This window comes from Microcebus murinus, chromosome 3 (genome assembly GCF_040939455.1).
Source record: "Microcebus murinus isolate Inina chromosome 3, M.murinus_Inina_mat1.0, whole genome shotgun sequence".
Taxonomy (NCBI): domain Eukaryota; kingdom Metazoa; phylum Chordata; class Mammalia; order Primates; family Cheirogaleidae; genus Microcebus; species Microcebus murinus.
In genome coordinates this window covers 44,260,333-44,281,941 of record NC_134106.1, presented here as the reverse complement: position 1 = coordinate 44,281,941, position 21,609 = coordinate 44,260,333, and the positions used below count along the sequence as shown (strand labels likewise).

At 39.6% G+C, this 21,609-nt stretch overlaps 2 protein-coding genes across 3 annotated transcripts in view; both read left to right on the top strand.

Annotated features, from left to right (window-relative positions):
* Positions 1-5,559, top strand: part of PSME4 (proteasome activator subunit 4) — a 109,440-nt gene extending 103,881 nt beyond the window's left edge. The window contains exons 45-47 of one of the 2 annotated variants that reach the window (XR_012918559.1): positions 1,669-1,802; positions 2,706-2,809; positions 4,025-5,559. Coding sequence is in view for 1 of the 2 variants with exons in the window: in XM_012777791.2 (XP_012633245.1) it covers positions 1,669-1,802; positions 2,671-2,805 (269 nt within the window). In the remaining variant the exon portion in view is untranslated. Of the gene's footprint in view, positions 1-1,668; positions 1,803-2,670; positions 2,810-4,024 lie in introns of both variants that reach the window. The other variant, XM_012777791.2, reaches the window with a different exon arrangement.
* A 3,377-nt stretch (positions 5,560-8,936) lies between these two features.
* Positions 8,937-21,265, top strand: GPR75 (G protein-coupled receptor 75). The gene is made up of 2 exons (XM_076000762.1): positions 8,937-9,530; positions 13,437-21,265. Exon 2 carries the CDS (start codon positions 13,553-13,555, stop codon positions 15,173-15,175), a length of 1,623 nt encoding a protein of 540 aa, XP_075856877.1. The 5' UTR covers positions 8,937-9,530; positions 13,437-13,552; the 3' UTR covers positions 15,176-21,265.
* Positions 21,266-21,609: the final 344 nt, after the last annotated feature.

The window sequence follows — 21,609 nt, the reverse complement described above, 5'->3', positions numbered from 1 at the left end:
CCAGCCTGAGCAAGAGCGAGACCCAGTCTCTACTATAAATAGAAACAAATTAATTGGCCAACTGATATATATATAAAAAATTAGCCGGGCATGGTGGCGCATGCCTGTAGTCCCAGCTACTCGGGAGGCTGAGGCAGAAGGATCACTCGAGCCCAGGAGTTTGAGGTTGCTGTGAGCTAGGCTGACGCCACGGCACTCACTCTAGCCTGGACAACAAAGTGAGACTCTGTCTCAAAAAAAAAAAAAACAAAAAAAAACAAATATTTATTGAATACTTGTATGTGTGCAGGTCTGGGCTAAGTTACTAGGAATAGTTTTCCCTACTTTTAAGGAGATTTGCATATAGAAAGCAAGACTTAGAATGAGGAAGCTAAAATTTGAGTTAGGTACAAAGGGAACCTATAGAAGTGCTACATACAGTTATTATAATAAATCAAGTCTACTCTCCACCCAAAATAGCTTTATAAAGAGAGATATCCAGAATTAGTTGTCTAAAATATTGTGTAGCCTGTACTAAGAAAAAAAACAGGAAACAAAGCAAGCCTTTTGTTGGAGAAGGGAATATTCAGTACTTTACTAGGCATTTAGTGAGAGAATGAAGAGTCATTGCAGGAATTTCCAATCTAATTGAACATAAAGAGACAGGATAAACACAAGAATAAGATCTTACCACTATGTTGTGTTTAAAGAGAAATTTAAATGTGATTACAAAGAAGCACCTGCTTTGGCATTGCTAACTACAATCACAAGAATAAATGAAAAATACACAGGCTAAGTGCTGTGGCTAATGCTGGTAATCCAAGTGCTTTGGAAGGTCGACACTGGAGGATTGCTTGAGACCAGGAGTCTGAGAGTAGCGTGGGCAACATAGTGAGACTCTGTCTCTATAAAAAATTAGCTGGGTGTGCTGGTGCGCTCCTATAGTCCTAGCTACTCAGGAGGCTGAGGCAGGAGGATCACTTAAGCTCAGGAGTTCTGGGCTGCAGTGATCTATGATTGTGCCACTGTACTCCAGCCTGGTTGACAGACAAAGTGAGACCTTGTCTTTAAAAAAAGAAAGGAATAGAGAAAAAAAATACATGGATGGAAAGATTAATAGTAAGTAGAAAATTGATTGAATTAGCAGGAAGTGTTTCAAATATAAAGCTCTTAAGTGCTGATTATATTAGGGTGTTAATTATGTCATGCAGTTACCTAATAGTAAATTCCAGTAAAATACCAATGTACTTTCTGGTATCTTTGCTTGAGAACTATATTTTGTAACAATAAAGTACCATAGTCTTTAGTCACATCCAGAAAAAAATGCTAACTTTGATTGGAGATTGTTTCAGCATCGGGGATTATACTGGTGCATATGAAAGAACTGATCAGAAAAGCTATTACTATGTTACTTTTAACAAATATATGACACATTTCTAGTCTAGATACAATTATGCTGTCATTGAAGGACAACTATAGGATGTCTTGACAAATTTTTAAACACAGGGTTAATTTTAGTTTAGTCTCAATCATGATTTTGGATGTATATACATGTAGATTCATTTTAAATGCAGAAATTCACACATTGAAAATAATTAGCATAATTTAAAAGTCATTTTATCTAATTATAACAAGTGCATTAGAGACCTGTAAATGTTTGCGCATATATTGCTGTTTTTTTCCCCACAGAGTTGGTCAAACGCCATGCTGGGGTGCTAGGACTTGGTGCATGTGTTCTTTCTAGTCCATACGATGTTCCCACCTGGATGCCCCAGCTCCTTATGAATCTCAGTGCACATTTGAATGATCCTCAGCCTATTGAGGTACAGTTCTTCCTTCTTTTTTTTTGTGTATATAATATCAGTGATGTTTTATAAAAAACCATTTATCCTAACAGTTTTCTATACACTCTGAACTTCTGCTTTCATAAAGCTATAGCTTCTCCCAGGGCCAAATCTACTCACTGATAATTGACCCCTGTCTCTCTACAAAAAATAAAAAACTAGCTGGGCCTGGTGGTTCACATTTGTAGTCCCAGCTACTGTGAAGGCTGAGGTAAAGAGGATCACTTGAGCTCAGCAGTTTGAGGTTGCCATGAGCTGTGATGAGGCTACTGCACTCTATCCTGGGCAATAGAGTGAGATCTTGTCTCAAAAAACAAACAAAAATACTTAACAGAAACCTTGCTCCCACATATATTTGAGACCTTTTGATATCAAGGAAATTACTATAGCTTCTAACCCACCAGTCCAATGAAAGTAAAGTATTGTCAGGATAAATTGTATGCTTCTATTTTTCTAGCATTTTATATTTGAAAAATATCTCACTGGGAGCTAATACTAAATAGGAAATTGTGATGGTATTATTTAATAATGAACACCTACGTTTTAAGTTAAATCAAAAGACTAGTGACCTTGTCCTTCTGATCTTTATAAATAGATATATTCATAAGTGTATATTGAAACTGGTTTAATAATGTGATCTAAGTTCCAGTGGTTTGTCCTAAAGTGAAGCTAGTCATTCAGAAATTTGGGGGTTTGGGTAGTAGTAAGATTGGCTTCTTGGTTTTGTAGCACTTGGTAATGTGTGAGATCTGATGTCTAGAGGGATTGTAACTTAGCTAAAGGTATCCTACACATAGCCTTGGTTGTTCAGAGAGGTTAAAATTTGTGTGGGTTGCCTACTCTACAGATGACTGTAAAAAAGACCTTATCCAATTTCCGAAGGACACACCATGACAACTGGCAAGAACACAAACAACAATTCACTGATGACCAACTGCTCGTTCTCACTGATCTCCTTGTGTCACCATGCTATTATGCATAGAAGGGTAAGTTGGCAACGTTCTGAATTTAAGGGATTGACATTCTCAGGCAGATGTTTGGTGACTGAGAAGTGGGAATTTATAAACTTATTCTTTTTGCTGACATTCTTAGATGTCATTGTTTAGATAAAATTGGATAGTTTTCCGTTCATTTGTTTTTTTTTGGTTTTTTTTGAGACAGTCTCACTCTGTTACCTGGGCTAGAGTGCCGTGGCATCAGCCTAGCTCACAGCAATCTCAAACTCCTGGGCTCAAGCAATCCTGCTGCCTCAGCCTCCTGAGTAGCTGGGATTACAGTCATGCACCACCATGCCCAGCTAATTTTTTCTATATATTTTTAGTTGGCCAATTAATTTATTTCTACATATAGTAGAGACAGGGTCTCGCTCATGCTTAGGCTGGTTTCGAACTCCTGAGCTTGAATGATCCTCCCATCTCGGCCTTCCAGAGTGCTAAGATTACAGATGTGAGCCAACTGCGCCTGGCCTTCATTTGGTTTTTTTTGTTTTTTTTTGTTTTTTGTTTTTTTTTTTTGAGACAGAGTCTCGCTTTCTTGCCTAGGCTAGAGTGAGTGCGGTGGCGTCAGCCTAGCTCACAGCAACCTCAAACTCCTGGGCTCAAGCAATCCTACTGCCTCAGCCTCCCGAGTCGCTGGGACTACAGGCACGAGCCACCATGCCCGGCTAATTTTATATATATATATATATATATATATATATATATTAGTTGGCCAATTAATTTCTATTTTTTATAGTAGAGACGGGATCTCGCTCAGGCTGGTTTTGAATTCCTGACCTTGAGCAATCCGCCCGCCTCAGCCTCCCAGAGTGCTAGGATTACAAGCGTGAGCCACCGCGCCCGGCCCATTTGTTTTTAAATATAACTTTTGCTATAGCCAGTGGAGATCAAGTTCCCAGAGAATTTTTCTTTGTCTCCTTACTTCTGGTATTAAGCAGAGAATTGTCGTGACTGCTTTTGGACATTTGTAAATTAGTAGTCTTAGTGACCTGGACATTTAGAGTTACCCTGAGGACTCTGGGTTCTACTCAGTTGTGAGAACATTTCATCTGGATTCTTAAGTACTTATTGCCCATTCTTTATAAAAGGAGGAGGACCCAGAAGCCTTTCTACTAGAATAGGAAGAATAAAGATTTTTATTAATTGAGCTTTTAGAGTTGGATATGCTGTTACCTAACTGAAATTTTTTCCTCCCTGATACAGATGACTAGTCCTCACTTCAGGCTCTTTTCATCAAAAATTCCAGATCCTCAGGTACCATCTGTGCTGGCTCTCTGCAAGTTTTAAAACTGCCTCTGTTGAGGTCTCATCATTTTGGTGGTTTCTGTGTTTGGTCTCATTAGTCTGCGTTCCGCAGGTTCTCAGCTGCCATTTGATTTCCTAACTTGCCCGGAAATGTTTCCAGAATTTTGATCACTTTTTCTTTGAGGCATCTGACAAAGTCTCAGTCTAGAAATAATTACCCAGTATGATCATGGCATCCAAGACCAAACAGAGTCTAGGAACTCATTAAGAAACAGTTTACTTGGAATGGAGAATACCCATCTGTAATACAGGTCCTGTCATTTCATTCATCTCAAATTATTTTGAATTCTTTCAATGGCTGTTGAGTTTAGATGGTATTAGTGCTGTGGACCATAAATCTGAAGCCTTGAGAGCCTTGGGTCTGGAGAGCCGTGAAGAGGGAAGGAAAAGAGGGCAAGTCTTGAACCTAACCAATGACCTGACGGATTGCTCGACCAAGGCACAGAAGTGAAGTCTGTGTCCATTCGCTTCCTGCAGGCTGGAGATTTTGGTGCTGAATAGAGCCAGTTGCTGAAAAATTGGGGGTTTGGTGAATAAATCTTTGATTGTTGTGTGTGTATACAATGTGTGACTTTGAAAATAAACAGCAACACCAATAAAAACCCTGACTGGTTGGTTTTTACCTGTATTATTTACATATATTGTTTGACCCTCTTTGAAAACTGTTATATTTCACCTAAATGGAAGACTGCTGTGTTTGTGGAAATTCTGTAAATTCTTTTTTCTTTTTTTCTTTCTTTTGTTCTCTCTCTCTCTCTCTCTTTTTTTTCATTTTTGCTTGCAGAATCGAGAGACTAATAAGGCTTGATATTTAATTGACTTGTTTAATATATGTTACATAGATGTAAAAGATTGTATAAACTATAGAGACAGCACTGGCAAGACTTTGTACAGATGCAACCTTTTACACAACACCATTGTGTAATTAATTTGTAAAGATTCACATGTAGCTCTTTATTATAGTGATTTTGGGCTTTTGTACCCATTGAATGCCATTTTTTGTGGTTTTAAATTATTTTCTTTATCTTTTCATGTTACAAAAGCTGAGGTGTGGGGTTTTTTTTAGTTCATTTATCGTTAGAATGTCTGAATTTTTATGTAACTTTTTGTGTGTGTACCTCTCAATGCTAACACCACATGTTTGCCTATGACAAGTTTATAGAGTGCAAGGTAACTTCTAGGTTGAAATAATTCACAAATTGGTGAATGTCATCTTGCAACACACCCTGTACAGTCTTCCTTAAAGGAACACTACAGTATATTTTTTAGTATCTACCTGCTGAACGAGTCAATACAGACCTAAGCACAGCAGTGGTCCTGGTACAGTATTTAAGTGTCGGCATACACAGGCATAATCCCTGTATAGAGTAGTGCCAAACTGATTATTTCAATTGTGTAACTAGTTTAAAACCCAATAAATGGATTGTTTTTAACACCTGGCTTTTGTCTTCATTAAGAAGAGAAGACTGTTTTGTAGGCAGTGACTCATGGATTCCTTTTGCAGCCATAGATTTGGATGGGTAAATTCATGGCCTCTTACCAGGATGAATTATCTAGATCTTTCCTGTCCACAGTAGCAGATCTATTACAGTATCTACAGTAGCTACTAGCCACATGTGACCATTTATATTTAGTTTAAAAAATTATTTCCTGTCTCACTAGGCACATTCCAAGTGCACATTAGCCACATGTAGCTAATGGTTACCACACTGAATAGTATAGATGAAATTTTCCATTCTATTGGATAGTAATGACCTAGATAATTGATTCTCAAATTGATGTGCCTAAGAATCATGAGAGGATTTTGTTAAAATGTAAATTCTAAATCATTTTTTCTAGTTTGTAATATCAACGCCTGGTCCTTAGACCATACATTGAGAAGTGAGACTTTACATTAGATATTGACCACTTTTCCTAATTAAGCTGTATGAAACTATGCCTTAGTAATGATTCTTAAATGGGAGTTTTTACAAAAAGGTATAAGATACTGGGTGCTCACTATATTCCTTAATGAAAATTCCTGTGTGTGGGGCTTAGGCGTAACCATCTTTTAAAGGCTCCATGATGATTCAGTTGTTTCAGCCAGGATTGAGAATCACTCGTGAAGATTTCTAAGTTCCACTTGACCTAAAAACAGGATTCCTTAATCTGAATGCTTAACATGCTCCCCAGGTGATTCCAATGCCTGGTTTAGAAGTTGCTTATTACCTTGATATTTCTCCCAATCAGATTATACTGTGAATACTTAATTAAAATTTCTACTTATGGCCTCAGGAATGAAAGGGAGAGAGAAATGAGTTGGATGCCTGCTATTGTCTAAGATAGTATTAAGAAGAACAGAGGAGGAACAGTTAAGGGAGGCAGTAAGATTTACTGGGGGAACAGGGAGAGGCAATTGATTGGACATGGAAGAGAAAACGGTTTCTATAAGAGTGGGTGAGAGGTGAAGGGAGGGGAAAACCACTTGTGTACAATCTTTGAGGTTTTAAGCACTAATAAATCTTTAGTTTCTAAATGAGTTCCTTAACATCAAAGACTTTTGCAAATCATGTTTCACAATTTAGGAGGAAAATTTACTCCCAACTCTCTTAATGTGAATGTCTAAGGTACAAATACATAAACGTAGTAACGTGAAAGCTGGTTTCAAATATTTGAAATACTTGGCATTGCCAAGCTCTTTAAGGTGTGAGCCAGTTTTGGTGATTAGTAGTGTGGACAGAAGGACCAATGATTTTGCTTTATAGAAAAAATTAACTTTTTCTACATAGTTGTCATAATTATTTTTGTAGACTTTTGTGTTACTAGTATATCATAATTGTTTTTAAGTATTCCTCCATTGTTGAATAAGAAGGTTTCAGTTCTACAAATTACATTGCAACTCACATTTTCATACTTTCATGCTTTAAAACTTTGGATTTTGTAGATATGGTGGTTTAGCCTTGCTGAATGGAACTAACTGGTTTTGGAACTTTCATGGGTTCTGATTTCCATCTCTAGGTGTCTGTACGAATCCTTTGTAACTTGTGAAGTTTTCCTTCTTTTTTTTTTTTTCAGTCTGAGGTCATTTCTCCCACAGATGTAACTCTGATGGCCTCAATCCAGCCCAAACCTGCTACCTCCCTTCATGTGGCCAAATGCCTGGAGATGAGCTGGTACTTATTTATGCAGCTCATTTATATTAAGAGGTGTATAATTTTGGTCAGAATTCCCACTCTAAATGCTAACTCCTCCCTGAATTCTAATAGGTCTTTTTCTGTTGATTGTTTCTAGGACTCAAGGTCATTATTACTGACAACATATATTAGAATTGATGTATTGCAAGTGGTTGGGGAGTGGAGTATGATTTAGGTTGAAATTAATTGGAAAAACTTCTCCAGGTAATTTCCAAACAGCACTCTAATAGCATAGTCAACTCCTAGACTGAATATCTACTTCATAAATTAGCAAGCCCTCTTATTTTTTCCCCAGTGAAAGCACGGGAACTGGGAAAGAGAAAGTATATGCATAAATCACATTCTTTGGTACTTTTTGGTAGTTCTCTTTTAAAAATTACACTTGGCCAAAATGGAGATTGCAGTAGCAACATTCTCACTTAAGTATTTAAACTTTTGGTACCAGGGTGAAGGAGAGGGCATTCACGTAACATTCTCTATTTCTAAACAGCATCCCTGATAAGGTTAGAAAAGTATTAAGATCCTTGTTAGCCAGGTTGGGACACTGAAGGAGTAACAGTTTAACTGGTTTTATTTTGTTATATACCCATAATAGCAAACATACGTAGGAATGTTACTTGATTGCTCAGAGTAACACCCATTTCAGGAGTTCATTATTTTGGACATGTATGGACTTTGTTTTGTGTTCTTGTTTGCTCAAATTAGCCGAGACATATACATAGCACTGCCGCTTTCCAAGATTGTTTACATTCCACCTAGTATTAAATAGTAATTGACTATCCATGATTTCTTGGCTTGGTCGTTTTAGCTGCACAGGTAGGTTCTTTGTACTTTGCATTTGTTTCCTGTATTTATTCCCCTTACTGAATTCTCTCAGTGAATTCACAACTTTAAGAGAGCTTACATAGGTAAGTTAAAGTTGGTTGGTTTAAATTGTTATGACTTGATTTATGAATTCTACATCGCAAAGTTCCAAACTGGATGATGGCAATTTATGAGATAAAAAATCTTAGCTGCAGCCCAAGTGAGGAGCTCCGGCAGACGGCTTGAAAGCACGGGGAATGGGGAGAAGGTGGGCCTCCGTGGGTCACTGCGTGCCATCGGTGCCCTTGCCCTTCTGCTCTTCTCTACCCACCCCGGCTCGCCCCGCACCTCAGCTTTTGCTTATCCCGGGCATCCTGGGCTGCCCAACGGCGCGCCTTCCGGCTCAGGCGCCCTCCGCGCGGCGCAGGGGCCGAGTGGGGCGGCGGTGGCGGCCGGCCCGGGCGCGGGAGGCCGCGAGGGAGGCGCCGCGGGTGCGGGGGGCAGGCGGGGCGCCGGCCGGGGTGTCCGGCGGAGGGGGCGGCGCCCTCCGCGTCTCCGTGACTGCGCCCGCGTCTCGCCGCGGCTCCCGGGATGCGCGGAGGCGGCGGCGATGGCGAAGATGCCTCCAGCCCTGCGGCGTCCGGGCCGGCGGGCGGAGCTGGGGTCCGGACCGCGCGATGGAGGAGGAGGGGCGGCGCTGCGGCCACCCGGCAGGTGAGAGGCGGCGGGCCCCTGGAGGACGACCCCAGGGGACGGAGGGCCCGGGCACCCGCGGCTGAGCGGGGAGCGCGGCTGCGCAGGGCCGGGCCGAGCCGCCGCGCACCTGTGCGGCCTGCGGGGACGCCATCTAGCCCGTCTGGCCCGCCCCCACGCTCTGCGGGGCCACGGAACCCTCGGCCCACCGCCCGTGGCCGGGCGGAGCCCTCTTGACCCCACCGACCCTCGGCCGAATCTCGCAAGCTTCCCTGGCCCGGCCTAGGCCCTCCTTGCCATCGCCTCTCCCCACTCCGGGAAGCCCTCACCCATCGCCAGCCCCTCGCCAGGGGTCGACCTCCCCTTCCCGCAGTTTCCTACTCCACTCCATGGCCAGTTCCTTCCCACGCTGTCCTCAGGCAGGGGGCTCCAGCCACCTCATCACCCCCCTGTCAGATGAGCCAGGACTTCTCCTCCCCACCCCATTAGCTGCTCCACGCTTCAGTGTAGTTCAGCTGGATGGAAAGAGCAAGGGCTTTGAAATCAGGTACATCTGGCTTGAATCCTAGTGACCTTGAGCAAGTTATCTAACCTCCCTGAGATTTTCCTATTCAGTATAAATACAGTGGGAATAAGAACCTTGCCTTTTGTGAGGGTTAGGCTCTGAAAATGCTTTTTTCCCTGCAGGAACTTCAGACATTATAAGGGGGAAAAAATGGATTGCAAGAATTCAGGTCAGGAGCTGACTTGTAAAAGCTCATATAAAATCTTTTCGTGTTTACTAAAAAATTAAAACAGCACACTAGATCGTCAGAGGCTCTTCACACATCTTAATGAGAAAGTACAATTGCCACTGTACATACTTGTTTCCCATAACTTGCTTACTAGTTACTTCAGGGTCCCTCCTTGTGACAAGATGCATGTGAATTCATTCTGTCTTATTGTTGCTAATAGGCATGCTTAAGACTGGCTTTCCGACTTAATCTTCACTAAGATTAAAAATCTTGATTTTTATGACTTTAATCACGTCTTCCAGGACCTATTTATGGTTCCAGAGATAAAGGGTGGCTTGTATGCTTGCATTGAAAATAACATTGGTGACCTTTAGTTAATACTTAGAAATAGCAAATAGGTATTAATTTACTCGCTTCTCTGCTGAGTTTTACATTTTATCCATCATAACTTTATTCTAAATTGTGATCTCAGCCTCCTCTTTCCCAGGAGTTGGTATTAAGACCTAGGTTCACTTTCCCTCCATTTCCTTTATTGTTCCTAAAGTTTTTCCTTTCGAAACCTTTACTACTGTCTTCTGCTTTTCCTCTTTTCTCTTCCCAGCTGCTGATTCCATCCTTTTTTCCTAATTATCCTAATAGGAGAGATTTATACAGGAACTTTAAAATATGAAGCTTGCCAAAAATGTCTGCAGAAGTGTGTATGTATCTATATCTGTATAGATGTATATAGATACAGATAAGGGCGTGTGTGTACATGTATCATGTTATTAGGAGTTTTGGATCCTAGGAAATTTCAGTGAAGAAGGGATTGCAATACCTACTTCTTAGGATTACTGTGAGAATGAAATAAAATTGGGTAACTTATCTAAAGACTGTAATATAAGTGTCTGGCATGTAATAACCACCCAGTAAATTATATCTCCTGTAATTATCTTCTGACCTACAGATTTCTCCCTTGATTTCTTTGCAGTTCAGTGTAGCATGGTGGTGAAGAAGGCAGACTTTGAAGAACAACTGCTTAGGTTCAAATCCAAACTCTACCCCTTTAAATGATCTCTCTCTGACTTTGTTTCCTCAACTGCAAAATAGAGATGTTATACTAATTATTTCAGGGTTGTGAGAATTCAATAAGCTAATAGGATGGAACACTGAGAACAGTGCCTGGCACATCATAAACACTCAATGAAATTAATATATTAATTATAAATTATTATATTGCCATTATTATTTCCTGACCTAGAATTCTCCCTTTTTTTTTTTTTTTTTTGAGACAGAGTCTCACTTTGTTGCCTAGGCTAGAGTGAGTGCCATGGCGTCAGCCTAGCTCACAGCAGCCTCAAACTCCTGGGCTCAAGCAATCCTTCTGCCTCAGCCTCCCAAGTAGCTGGGACTACAGGCATGCGCCACCATGCCAGGCTAATTTTCTATATATATATTAGTTGGCCAATTAATTTATTTCTATTTATAGTAGAGACAGGGTCTCACTCTTGCTCAGGCTGGTTTTGAACTCCTGACCTCAACCAATCTGCCCGCCTTGGCCTGGAATTCTTCTTTTTAAAAAACTTCTAGAAAATTTAAAAATTTATTGAAAAAAAAATGTAACTGTACAAAAAGTAAAAGTTGCTTCATAACTCCTCCAAATCATGTTGTTTCTCCTGCTTCTTATCCTTGACTAATATTGACGCCTCATCATCTAATTTTTCCCTCAAAAACCCCCTTTCCAAGTATCTCCTAGGTTGGCCTTTTCATAACTTCCATCATCTGATTTCTTCATTATTACTCTTCATTTCTCTTAGCAACCTAATTCCAGACTCTTCATTCTCCTGATTTCCCCAGACTGAATTCCTGCATCCCTGTTCACTCTTCCTCACTTTTATACTTCCAAAGAGGAAAAACTTGGGGGTGAGAGCATTGCTAGAGACATTAGTATCACTCTCTGCTCTTCCTGCCTCTTGAAATTGAGTTTTCCCTTTTCATAAATTAATGCCAATCCTCCCATTAACAATTTTTGCAAAACAGTAAATACTTGTCCTTCTCCTTACATAGGTATCAAAAGGGTTCAGAAACAGGTATACAGTCTTATTTTATTTTTTTATTTTGGCATAGGTATACAGTCTTTAAATGGAAACAGTAAAAGCTATCCATTATTTGTTTTTTAATTGTAACCATCAAGAAATAAAAGTTAAGGATTTACATTTCTCTCTCTCATAGAACTTTTTAAATGTAAAGTAACAGAAACGTTGGTTTTACTTTAAGTGGAGAAATTTATTTGCACCATATACGACCATTAAGAATGTAGATAATGTTATTTTCTTCCTTAATGAAGGATACCAGTCAGGTATCCAGAACTGACATTTGTCAGATAGTCTACTGGCATGGCTGTACGTGTTGAGAAATGCTGAGAGACTTATGTATTGGGTAGTCCATGGCTGCTGCTTGGAGCCCCAGGTAATCCCTCACTGACTTGGCCCAGTCCTCTGCACCCCCTTGAACCAGCAACGGAAGGGTTAACAGCTGGAGGCCTGGGGGATCCAGATTGGGCTGGTGGCTAAATGTTCTGAACATCAGCCCTGAACCTCCCCAATGCCATTGGTGGTTCCTAAAATGTTGGATTAAAGTAAATGCTTTTTAGTTGTCAAGAGCATAGTGCTGTTTCCAAGGAACCGCTTAGTCTGTCCCACTAGAAGCATCTTTTGGGAACAGCTTTTATACCAGGCCACACAGGGCTTTGGGGTTTGGAACAAGCTAGAAGATCTGTGTGAGTATACACTAAACTTCACTGTGAAACTGAAAAAAAAAAATGTTAGGAAAGAAGGAGCAAAAGGGGTATTCTTTTAAAGTAGAGGCTGTGTCTTACTCATCATTATACGCTCAGCATCTAGCCTAATGCTGGCATGTGGTATACACGTAATTAATGCAGATGGATTTAGTACAGGAAAGGGGGCAAACCTCCTTCATCATGTGGATAATAGTAACCGAGATTTATATAGAAGTTCAGAGTTTACAAAGTGGTGCTTTGTATCTTGTAAATTGTGAATGTAATTCTGACACTCTTTGTTACTTTGATTTTTTTTCCCTCTCAAATGAAGTCCTACACAAAGTATTTTCCAAAGGAGGTTAAGCACTTGGCTAAGAAATCTCAAGGTGGGGAAAAAATGATAAATCTGAGAAATAATGGATTCTTCCTAGGGAAAGAAGGAGGATTTGTTAGTAATTTATGGGAGTTAAGTGAAGGGCCACATTATGTACCAACAATACTCTCCAGTTTAGATTTCAAGCACATACTCTTTCTTGCCTCAATCCCTTTGCTGTCGAGATCAACTCCCCTTTTCCTAGCCTGTCTGTCCCTACTCCCTGCCCCCCACCCTTCACCCAGCTGCCTCCTCCTCACCAAAGCTCCCTTCATCCTTTCCCAAGTGGGATTAGGTTCCCCTCTTCTGTGCTTCCTTAGCACCCTGCACCCATATCAGGCTGTAATTACATAGGCTGCTCTCCAACTGGATTGTGATCTCTTTGATGGAGAGGTTATTTCTTATATATCTCGAGTGCCTGACCTGGAAATATTTCCAGAAGTAACATCTGCATACCCCTCAAACAGAATCTCAAGGGGTGAGGGTCAGGAATCTGCTCTCCAGGTGATAAACATTTTAACATGCTCTTTAGGGGATACTTAGATTTGTTTGAAAACCACCGTGTCATAAAACTGAAAATCAGTAGGATGAATATATTTTGAGGTGTTTGTGTCTTTTCTGTGTTGGGCTTTGTGAGGAGAAATGCTTTCTATGCACCTGGTCAGAGCTGAAAACTTCTAGTGCTTTTGTGAAAAGTAACGAGAGCGGCGTATACATTGCTTTCTGTGTCTGCATTAATCCCTTTCTGTCTCTGGGTCTGCGTTTTTGTGTGCAGGCTTATCTGCCCTGGGCCTCTTTTGTCACATGTCGCTCATCTGTGAGTTGAGGCCCCGACTCCCTTCCCACTGAGTGTTTCTGGGGAACAGGAGGAGGAGACGTTTCTCTCTGAAGATGAACTCAACAGACCACCTCCGGGATGCCCCCAATGCCACCTCGCTGCGCGACCCTCACTCGCAGGGAGGGAACAGCACCTCCCTCCAGGAGGACCTTCAGGATCTCATCCACACGGCCACCTTGGTGACCTGTACTTTCCTACTCGCAGTCATCTTCTGCCTGGGCTCTTACGGCAACTTCATCGTCTTCTTGTCCTTCTTTGATCCAGCCTTCAGGAAATTCCGAACCAACTTTGATTTCATGATCCTGAACCTGTCGTTCTGTGACCTCTTCATCTGTGGAGTCACGGCGCCCATGTTCACCTTTGTGTTATTCTTCAGCTCAGCCAGCAGTATCCCGGATGCTTTCTGCTTCACTTTCCATCTCACCAGTTCAGGCTTCATCATCATGTCCCTGAAGACGGTGGCCGTGATTGCCCTGCACCGGCTCCGGATGGTGCTGGGGAAGCAGCCTCATCGCACGGCCTCCTTTCCCTGCACTTTGCTTCTCACTCTGCTTCTCTGGGCCACCAGTTTCACCCTCGCCACGCTGGCTACCCTGAAAACCAGCAAGTCCCACCTCTGTCTTCCCATGTCCAGTCTGATCGCTGGGAAAGGGAAAGCCATTTTGTCCCTCTATGTGGTCGACTTCACCTTTTGTGTTGCTGTGGTCTTCGTCTCTTACATCATGATTGCTCAGACCCTGCGGAAGAATGCTCAAGTCAGAAAGTGCCCCCCTGTCATCACAGTTGATGCTTCCAGACCACAGCCTTTCATGGGAGCCCCTGGGAAGGGAGCCGGAGACCCCATCCAGTGTACCATGCCGGCTCTCTATAGGAACCAGAATTACAACAAACTGCAGCACATTCAGACCCACGGATACACCAAGAGTCTCAACCAGCTGTCCACCCCTGCAGCCGGCCGACTCCAGCTGGTCTCAGCCATCAACCTCTCCACCGCCAAGGATTCCAAAGCTGTGGTCACCTGTGTGATCATTGTGCTGTCAGTCCTGGTGTGCTGTCTTCCACTGGGGATTTCCTTGGTACAGGTGGTTCTGTCCAGCAATGGGAGCTTCATCCTTTACCAGTTTGAACTGTTTGGATTTACTCTTATATTTTTCAAGTCAGGATTAAACCCTTTTATATATTCTCGGAACAGTGCGGGGCTGAGAAGGAAAGTGCTCTGGTGCCTGCAGTACATAGGTCTGGGTTTTTTCTGCTGCAAACAGAAGACTCGACTTCGAGCCATGGGGAAAGGGAACCTCGAAGTCAACAGAAACAAATCCTCCCATCATGAAACAAACTCTGCCTACGTGTTGTCACCAAAGCCACAGAAGAAATTTGTGGACCAGGCTTGTGGCCCAAGTCATTCAAAGGAAAGTGTGGTAAGTCCCAAGATCTCTGCTGGACATCAACACTGTGGACAGAGCACCTCAACCCCGATCAACACTCGAATTGAACCTTACTACAGCATCTATAACAGCAGCCCTTCCCAGGAGGGGAGCAGCCCGTGTAACCTACAGCCAATAAACTCTTTTGGATTTGCCAATTCATATATTGCCATGCATTACCACACCACTAATGATTTACTGCAGGAATACGACAGCACTTCAGCCAAGCAGATTCCAGTCCCCTCTGTTTAAAGTCATAGATGGTAGAAAATCTTGTGTATATGGGTTTTGTTACTGATACTAATTGACTTTTTTAAACTTTGGGATCAGTGGCAGATCAAAACTTAAAGATTCAGCTAAAAAGTTGGCACTTAAGATTTTCTTTTGTTTGAAGTATTAATATCTTTTAATTTGCTTTATAGTTTCTTGACATTTTAAGATTTGAATCAATGTTATAGGTCTTCAAAGTATATATAGGCTTCATTTTTTTTAAAGAATATGAAGGTTTGATCTTTGCTGAGCTGTTATTTTTATTAACTGAGTTATAAATTTTGCCTTTTCTGACTTAGTGAAATAGGAAACAATACACCTTTTTGGCAGCAGGTTGATTTGAAGAAACAATACACTGTTAAAGCAGGAAACCATAAATGTATTACCTATAACTCTATCCTTACCAAAAACACTCCTACTGGCATTAGGTACTTTACTTTCATAAGACAGCCAACTAAGAATATAGTATTACGATTATTGCCATTTCTTATTATAGATATTATTTTATGTCAATTGAGTAGCTATATTGTTATTTTAAAAAGAAAGATGTTACTACTTGTTAAGAGTGAGTTGTTCTAAGCTGGGTGTGGTGGTGCACGCCTGTAGTCCCAACTACTTGGGAGGCTGAGGCAGGAGGATCGCTTGAGCCCAGGAGTTCAAGACCAGACTGGGCAATCTAGTGAGACACTGTCTCTATTTTTTAAAAAAAAGTGAATTGTTCTATTTTGGAATGATCTTATTCAAGAATCCTAATGAAGAGGACTGCATCAATAATAAATGTGCACTGTTCCTGGAAGAGTAGGCACTATGTTGTCATCTTACGCAGGATGGCGTTATGTGGGAAACAACATGGACTGTTGTCATGCTTGTCAGTCTTTATTGTTGCTTAACAAGGCACAGAGATGAAATTTGGGAGCGTTTTGATTTTTGTTTTCTTTCTGTGTGAGAAGAGCTTATTAACCACCTGACAGTATTCAAGTAACTATTTAGAAATAACTTCTTTTGTCTTTATGTACTACTATGGCATAACAGAAAAATTCTCAAGATCTATTTTCAAACTAATTGTTTTATTTCTCTCCATTAACCTTAAACTGGAAATGGGCAGTAAGGAAGAGCAGATTAAGTATTTCTATACCTGACACTAATTTTATTATATGCTCTGTGATTCCTAGCATAACTGTGAACTCATATTTTTATGTAAAAATATTTTCATTATACGGTTAGTATTTGAATTTACTAGAATTTTGGAACTATAACTGTTAGACACACACAAGATGAGCATCAAGATACAAAACCTATCTTTATAAACTGTTACATTCAAGAATTATTATTTGGAAGGTACTTTATTCCTTTGGGTGGAGGCATTCCATTTACAGCACCTCCCTCAGGCTGCTCACAAATGCAGAGGTCACCAGAGGTGTGGAGAGACAGAGTAGATCACCAGGAACTCTGCTCAGCCTCATCTAACAGCTCTTAGCTCTCAGTATTGATCGGTCATTTCTAGTTTTGAGATTTAAGCATAAGGTATAGGTTTTATTTTGTTTTTAAATTCATCTTTTAGGACTGACTTACATACCAATCTCTTCCCCCCTCCCTTTCTTTCTTTCTCCCTTCCTCCCTCCCTGCCTGACTGCCTTCTCTCCCTTTCTTCCTTTATTTTTTGCTATTAAAATTTTATAACAGAAAATATCCACTCTCTCACTTTTTTTGTAATTGAATGCTATTTTTGGAAGTCACTATTACCTACTTCAATTGTGTTTTTATATTTTTAATACAACACTATTTTTATTTATTAGTACTCCCATGAGATAGGTTAGCATGTTTACCTCTTTTCATAAAGAATTAAGAAGTCTACGATCCAAGATCATTTGAAGAATAATGGCAAATTAGGGATTAGACTTTTGTCGTAATTCAAATCCTGGTATTTATTCTAATATCCAAATAGCTTTATAATTAATATTAATAACATTAATCAAGAATCACACTTTTAAAAGGTATATTTCTCTTTTCATTGGCCAGGCATTTCAAAAGTGATTTAATCAAAGATTGAAACAAAAGTGATTTCTACTTGTAAAATTTTAAATGTCAGGTTTTCTATGTGACCTTTGAGTTTGCGATGATTTGACTGGCATGGGACCCATCTTTGGGAGGTAAAAATTATAGCATAAAGAAAACTAAACATTTGTATATGAGGTATTGTCTCTTTATGCTCATCAAGAAATTATTGATTTAGCTTGCATGAAATACATAGTGGGCTAGATTCTTAGCCCTCCTCCATATCTATATGTAGATATAGATATACAGGTATTTATATAACTTGTCTCTTCATGAGTTATATATGTCTATCTGTGCCTATATCATGATATAGCTATAGGTGTAGACACATAGCCATAGACAGACATATATAACTTGTCTCTTCATAAGGGCTAAAATGAGAACTAAAAGAAATGAGGATTCAGTTGAATATGATTAATTAGCAGAGTATATTAATTAGTTCTCATGATGCTTTACTGTGATGCAAAGTATGTGATGTATTTAAAACATTTTATAATAATTGTTCTTATGTTAACCATTAGGCCATGTCTGTATTTCTGATGCTTTTAATTTCCTTTTAAAATAATGTTTGGAAAATAAAAATATTGAAAATCCTAACATTTCTGAGTACCGGATTGCAAGATAATGACTTTCCTAGTTATTTAAAAACCATCAGAACATACCAGTGATCATTTTTACCCAATAGATAACAACGTGTTGAAACTCAGAAAGAGTTCTTTTCCTTATGAGACAAAATAACTTGTTTGGCCACATATGCTCAACTAACCAAGATAGTTAACTCCAAAGGTTATTTACTAAACTAAGTTTCTCACTCAGTGGGAAGAGGCCTGAATGAACATTTCAACAACTTCCTTAAAATGAGATTAAGCTGGAAAAAGATACCAAATTTTGGAATTTTTAGTTTATCAACCAGGGTTTGGTTTTAAGAATCAGAAAACATTAATATAAGCAGGAAATAATTTAATATGTGGAAATAGATGTCTACAAAATTATTAGACAGTCAGGGACCTATGGTGGGTGGGTCTCCAGAAAAGATTCCACAATACTATTAGCCTGACCAGCCACCAATGCTACTACTGCTACAACCAGGAAGGCAGGGAGTCAGGAAGCCTTCCTTGGATTTTTTTTTTTTTTTTTTTTTTAAGAAATGTGATCTTGCTATGTTGCCCAGGCTAGAGGGCAGTAGCTATTTACAGGTACTATTATACCAGTCTATAGCCTCGAACTCTTGGGCTCAAGTAATCGTCCTGCCTCAGCCTCCAGAGTAGCTGGGCCTACAGCTACTACACTGCGCCCAGCTCTTTCTTGGACTTTTGTTCTTTCCTTTTTTTTTAATTTTTTTTTTTTTTTTTTTTTGAGACAGAGTCTTGCTTTGTTGCCCAGCCTAGAGTGAGTGCCGTGGTGTCAGCCTCGCTCACAGCAACCTCAATCTCCTGGGCTCAAGCAATCCTCCTGCCTCAGCCTCCCGAGTAGCTGGGACTAAAGGCATGCGCCACCATGCCCGGCTAATTTTTTCTATATATATTAGTTGGCCAATTAATTTATTTCTATTTATAGTAGAGACAGGGTCTTGCTCTTGCTCAGGCTGTTTTCGAACTCCTGACCTCAAGCAATCCGCCTGCCTCAGCCTCCCAGAGTGCTAGGATTACAGGTGTGAGCCACCAGGCCTGGCCTTTGGATTTTGACTTCAAGGACATATTGTTAAAGTTGTCATCCAGGGATCAGGAAGCTGCTACTACTGCCACTGCCACTACATCCACAACAAACCCTCTTAACACCTAACAAAGCAAGTGGGTGAACACCAAAACACTGCTGTAGATAAAATTTGACCCTGTACATCTAGATGGCAGAAGCTAATTGTATCCAGAACCCTTGCTTCAGGGGAATCTGGAAAGTGTAGTTACACTAAAAAGGTATACCAAAAGGAGATTCAGAAGGGATGCTGAGTTCCAATCTACTCTGTCCACAATGATTCATATAAAGTGGCAGGGAAAACCAAGGGGTAAAAAGAGGAAACTGGTTGGAATGTTTTATAGACATACATATACCAGGATAAAGAAGAAAATATGGGAGCTAATAAAGACCTTCCTTGCTTTTACTACTGGTCAGGAAGCTGTGGTTGATATTTTATAACTTACTTTCTCCACCCTCCATTTCCTATCCCTTTGCCATTAGCCAGCGTATCATATAATCTGAGAAAGTAAATACGTTTTATGAAATAGTGGAGGGAATGAAATACTAAGAAAACAAAATTAAGGAAACGTAAAGTAGAATTACAGAAAAAAAAAGTGGAAATACTTAGTGTCACTTATAAAAACAAATCTTTGAATTAAAAACATGCAAAAATTTGCTGCTTGCAATAGATAAACATAAACTGACAGTGAAAATTAAGAAATAGGCAAAAGTAGACAAGATTCCATGAACAAAAAATGGGGGTGGCAATATTAATATCAGAGTAGAACTAAAAGCAAAACCACATTATAGAAGATTGATACTGATATTGATAAGAGGAGCAACCAAATAATAACGCAGGAACAGTTTCCTTCATTCTATAGATATTTGTTTAATACTAAGTGCCAGGAACTTGAGATACATGGGTGAAGACAAGATACGAAGTTCCTACTCTCATGACACATTGTGTGAGGAAGATAAACAAATATGTAATTATCAAGTACAGTGGTCGCTGCTCATGTGCGGGCGGGGTACATTCTAAGACTCCCAGTGGGTGTCTGAAACCACAGATAGTACCAAACCCTATATATACTATTTTTTTCCTATACATACACACCTCCTAGAGAGTTTAATTTATAAGTTAGGCACAGTAAGAGATTAACAATAACTAATAATAAAATAGAACAAATATGACAATATGCATTAAAAAATTATGAGTGTGGTCTCTTTCAAAATATCTTACTGTACTGTACCACAGGTAATTGAAACCTGGGAAAGTGAAACCACAGATAAGGGGGGACTACTATAGTGAGATGGTCTATGAAGAAAAATAAACAGTAAAGGCAGAGAAAGTGGCAGAGGATGTTATTTTTACATAGGGAGAATAGAGCTAGTCTCTTATAATTTGAGCAGCACTCTGAATGAAGAAAGGGATTGAGTCATGCCAAAAGTGGAGACAAGAGCATTCCAGGCTCAGGGAATATCCAATGAAGGCCCAAGACAGGAACATGTTAAACATATTTAAGAAAATCAACAGAGAGAAGAGTAAATGAGGTGAATAGTGGCAGGAAATGAGGTAGCCAGCAGCCAGATCATGTAAGTCCTTTGGATTTTTATTCTATATATGGTAGAAAACCATTGCAAGATTAAGAGTAGAGTCTTAACAAAATCAGATGTGTCAAGAATAATAAAATGCACAAAGCAAATCTGTTAGAAATACAAGAAGAAATGGAAAGAAATGCAAGCAAAGTGGGAGATTTAAATACCCCATTAAGCCTCAGATGAATCAAGAAGACAAAAATACAGAACATAAAGAATATAATTAGGAAATAGAATCATTATTTAGGTGTATATACATAATTTTATACCTCATAGCAAATAAGCTTTCTTTTACATTTTAGCAGAACAAAAGAAAAAATCGATCATATTGATAGACCTCAAAAAACTTCTCAATGAAATAGAAATGCTGAGGCATTCCCGTATCCCAATTTAATAAAAAATTAATGACATTAAATGTATACACACACAAAAAAACTCTGCAGTCATTTGGAATAAAAGTTAAATATCAAACAGTGTCAAGGATGAAACTAAGAATACAGTAATACTATTTAGAAGAAAAATGAGAATTCCACATATAACCTGTAACATGAAACCAAAACTAGAGTCACGAGTAAGTCATGGTCTTAAGTTCTAGTTATTCATCCATCCATCCATCCATCCATCCATCTCCCTAACCCCACTTGTTCTAGAAATCTATCTCATATTTTTATGCTTTCCCCCTCAACTTCTTCTATGTTTATTTCTCTCATCTCTCTTGCACTTTTTTTTGATTAAACAATATTTTTAAATTCATTTTCCCCTTATTCTAGTATGAAAAACTCTATTTTTATTCTTTTATTACTTATCCTGGAAGTTAAAACATGCATGCATATTAAAGCCTAAAATGAATCAATGCTTAACGTCTTTTCCCAGACAACAAAAGGATCTTGAAATATTTTTAAGTCCACTTATCCCCATCCAACTTTTGTCATCTTTTAATTCTTTCCTGTTTTTATTTCTAACCTGACATTATAGTTATTTTATATAATCAATATTCATTTAAATTCGCCCATACATTTGTCACATTTCTTGCTCACCATTCCTTCTTGTGTCTCAGACCTTTCATTTGGGATTCATTTTTCCTGCCTTAG

Excerpts from the sequence above, each read along its gene's own strand:
- GPR75 (XM_076000762.1), top strand. The coding sequence starts at position 13,553 with ATGAACTCAACAGACCACCTCCGGGATGCCCCCAATGCCACCTCGCTG.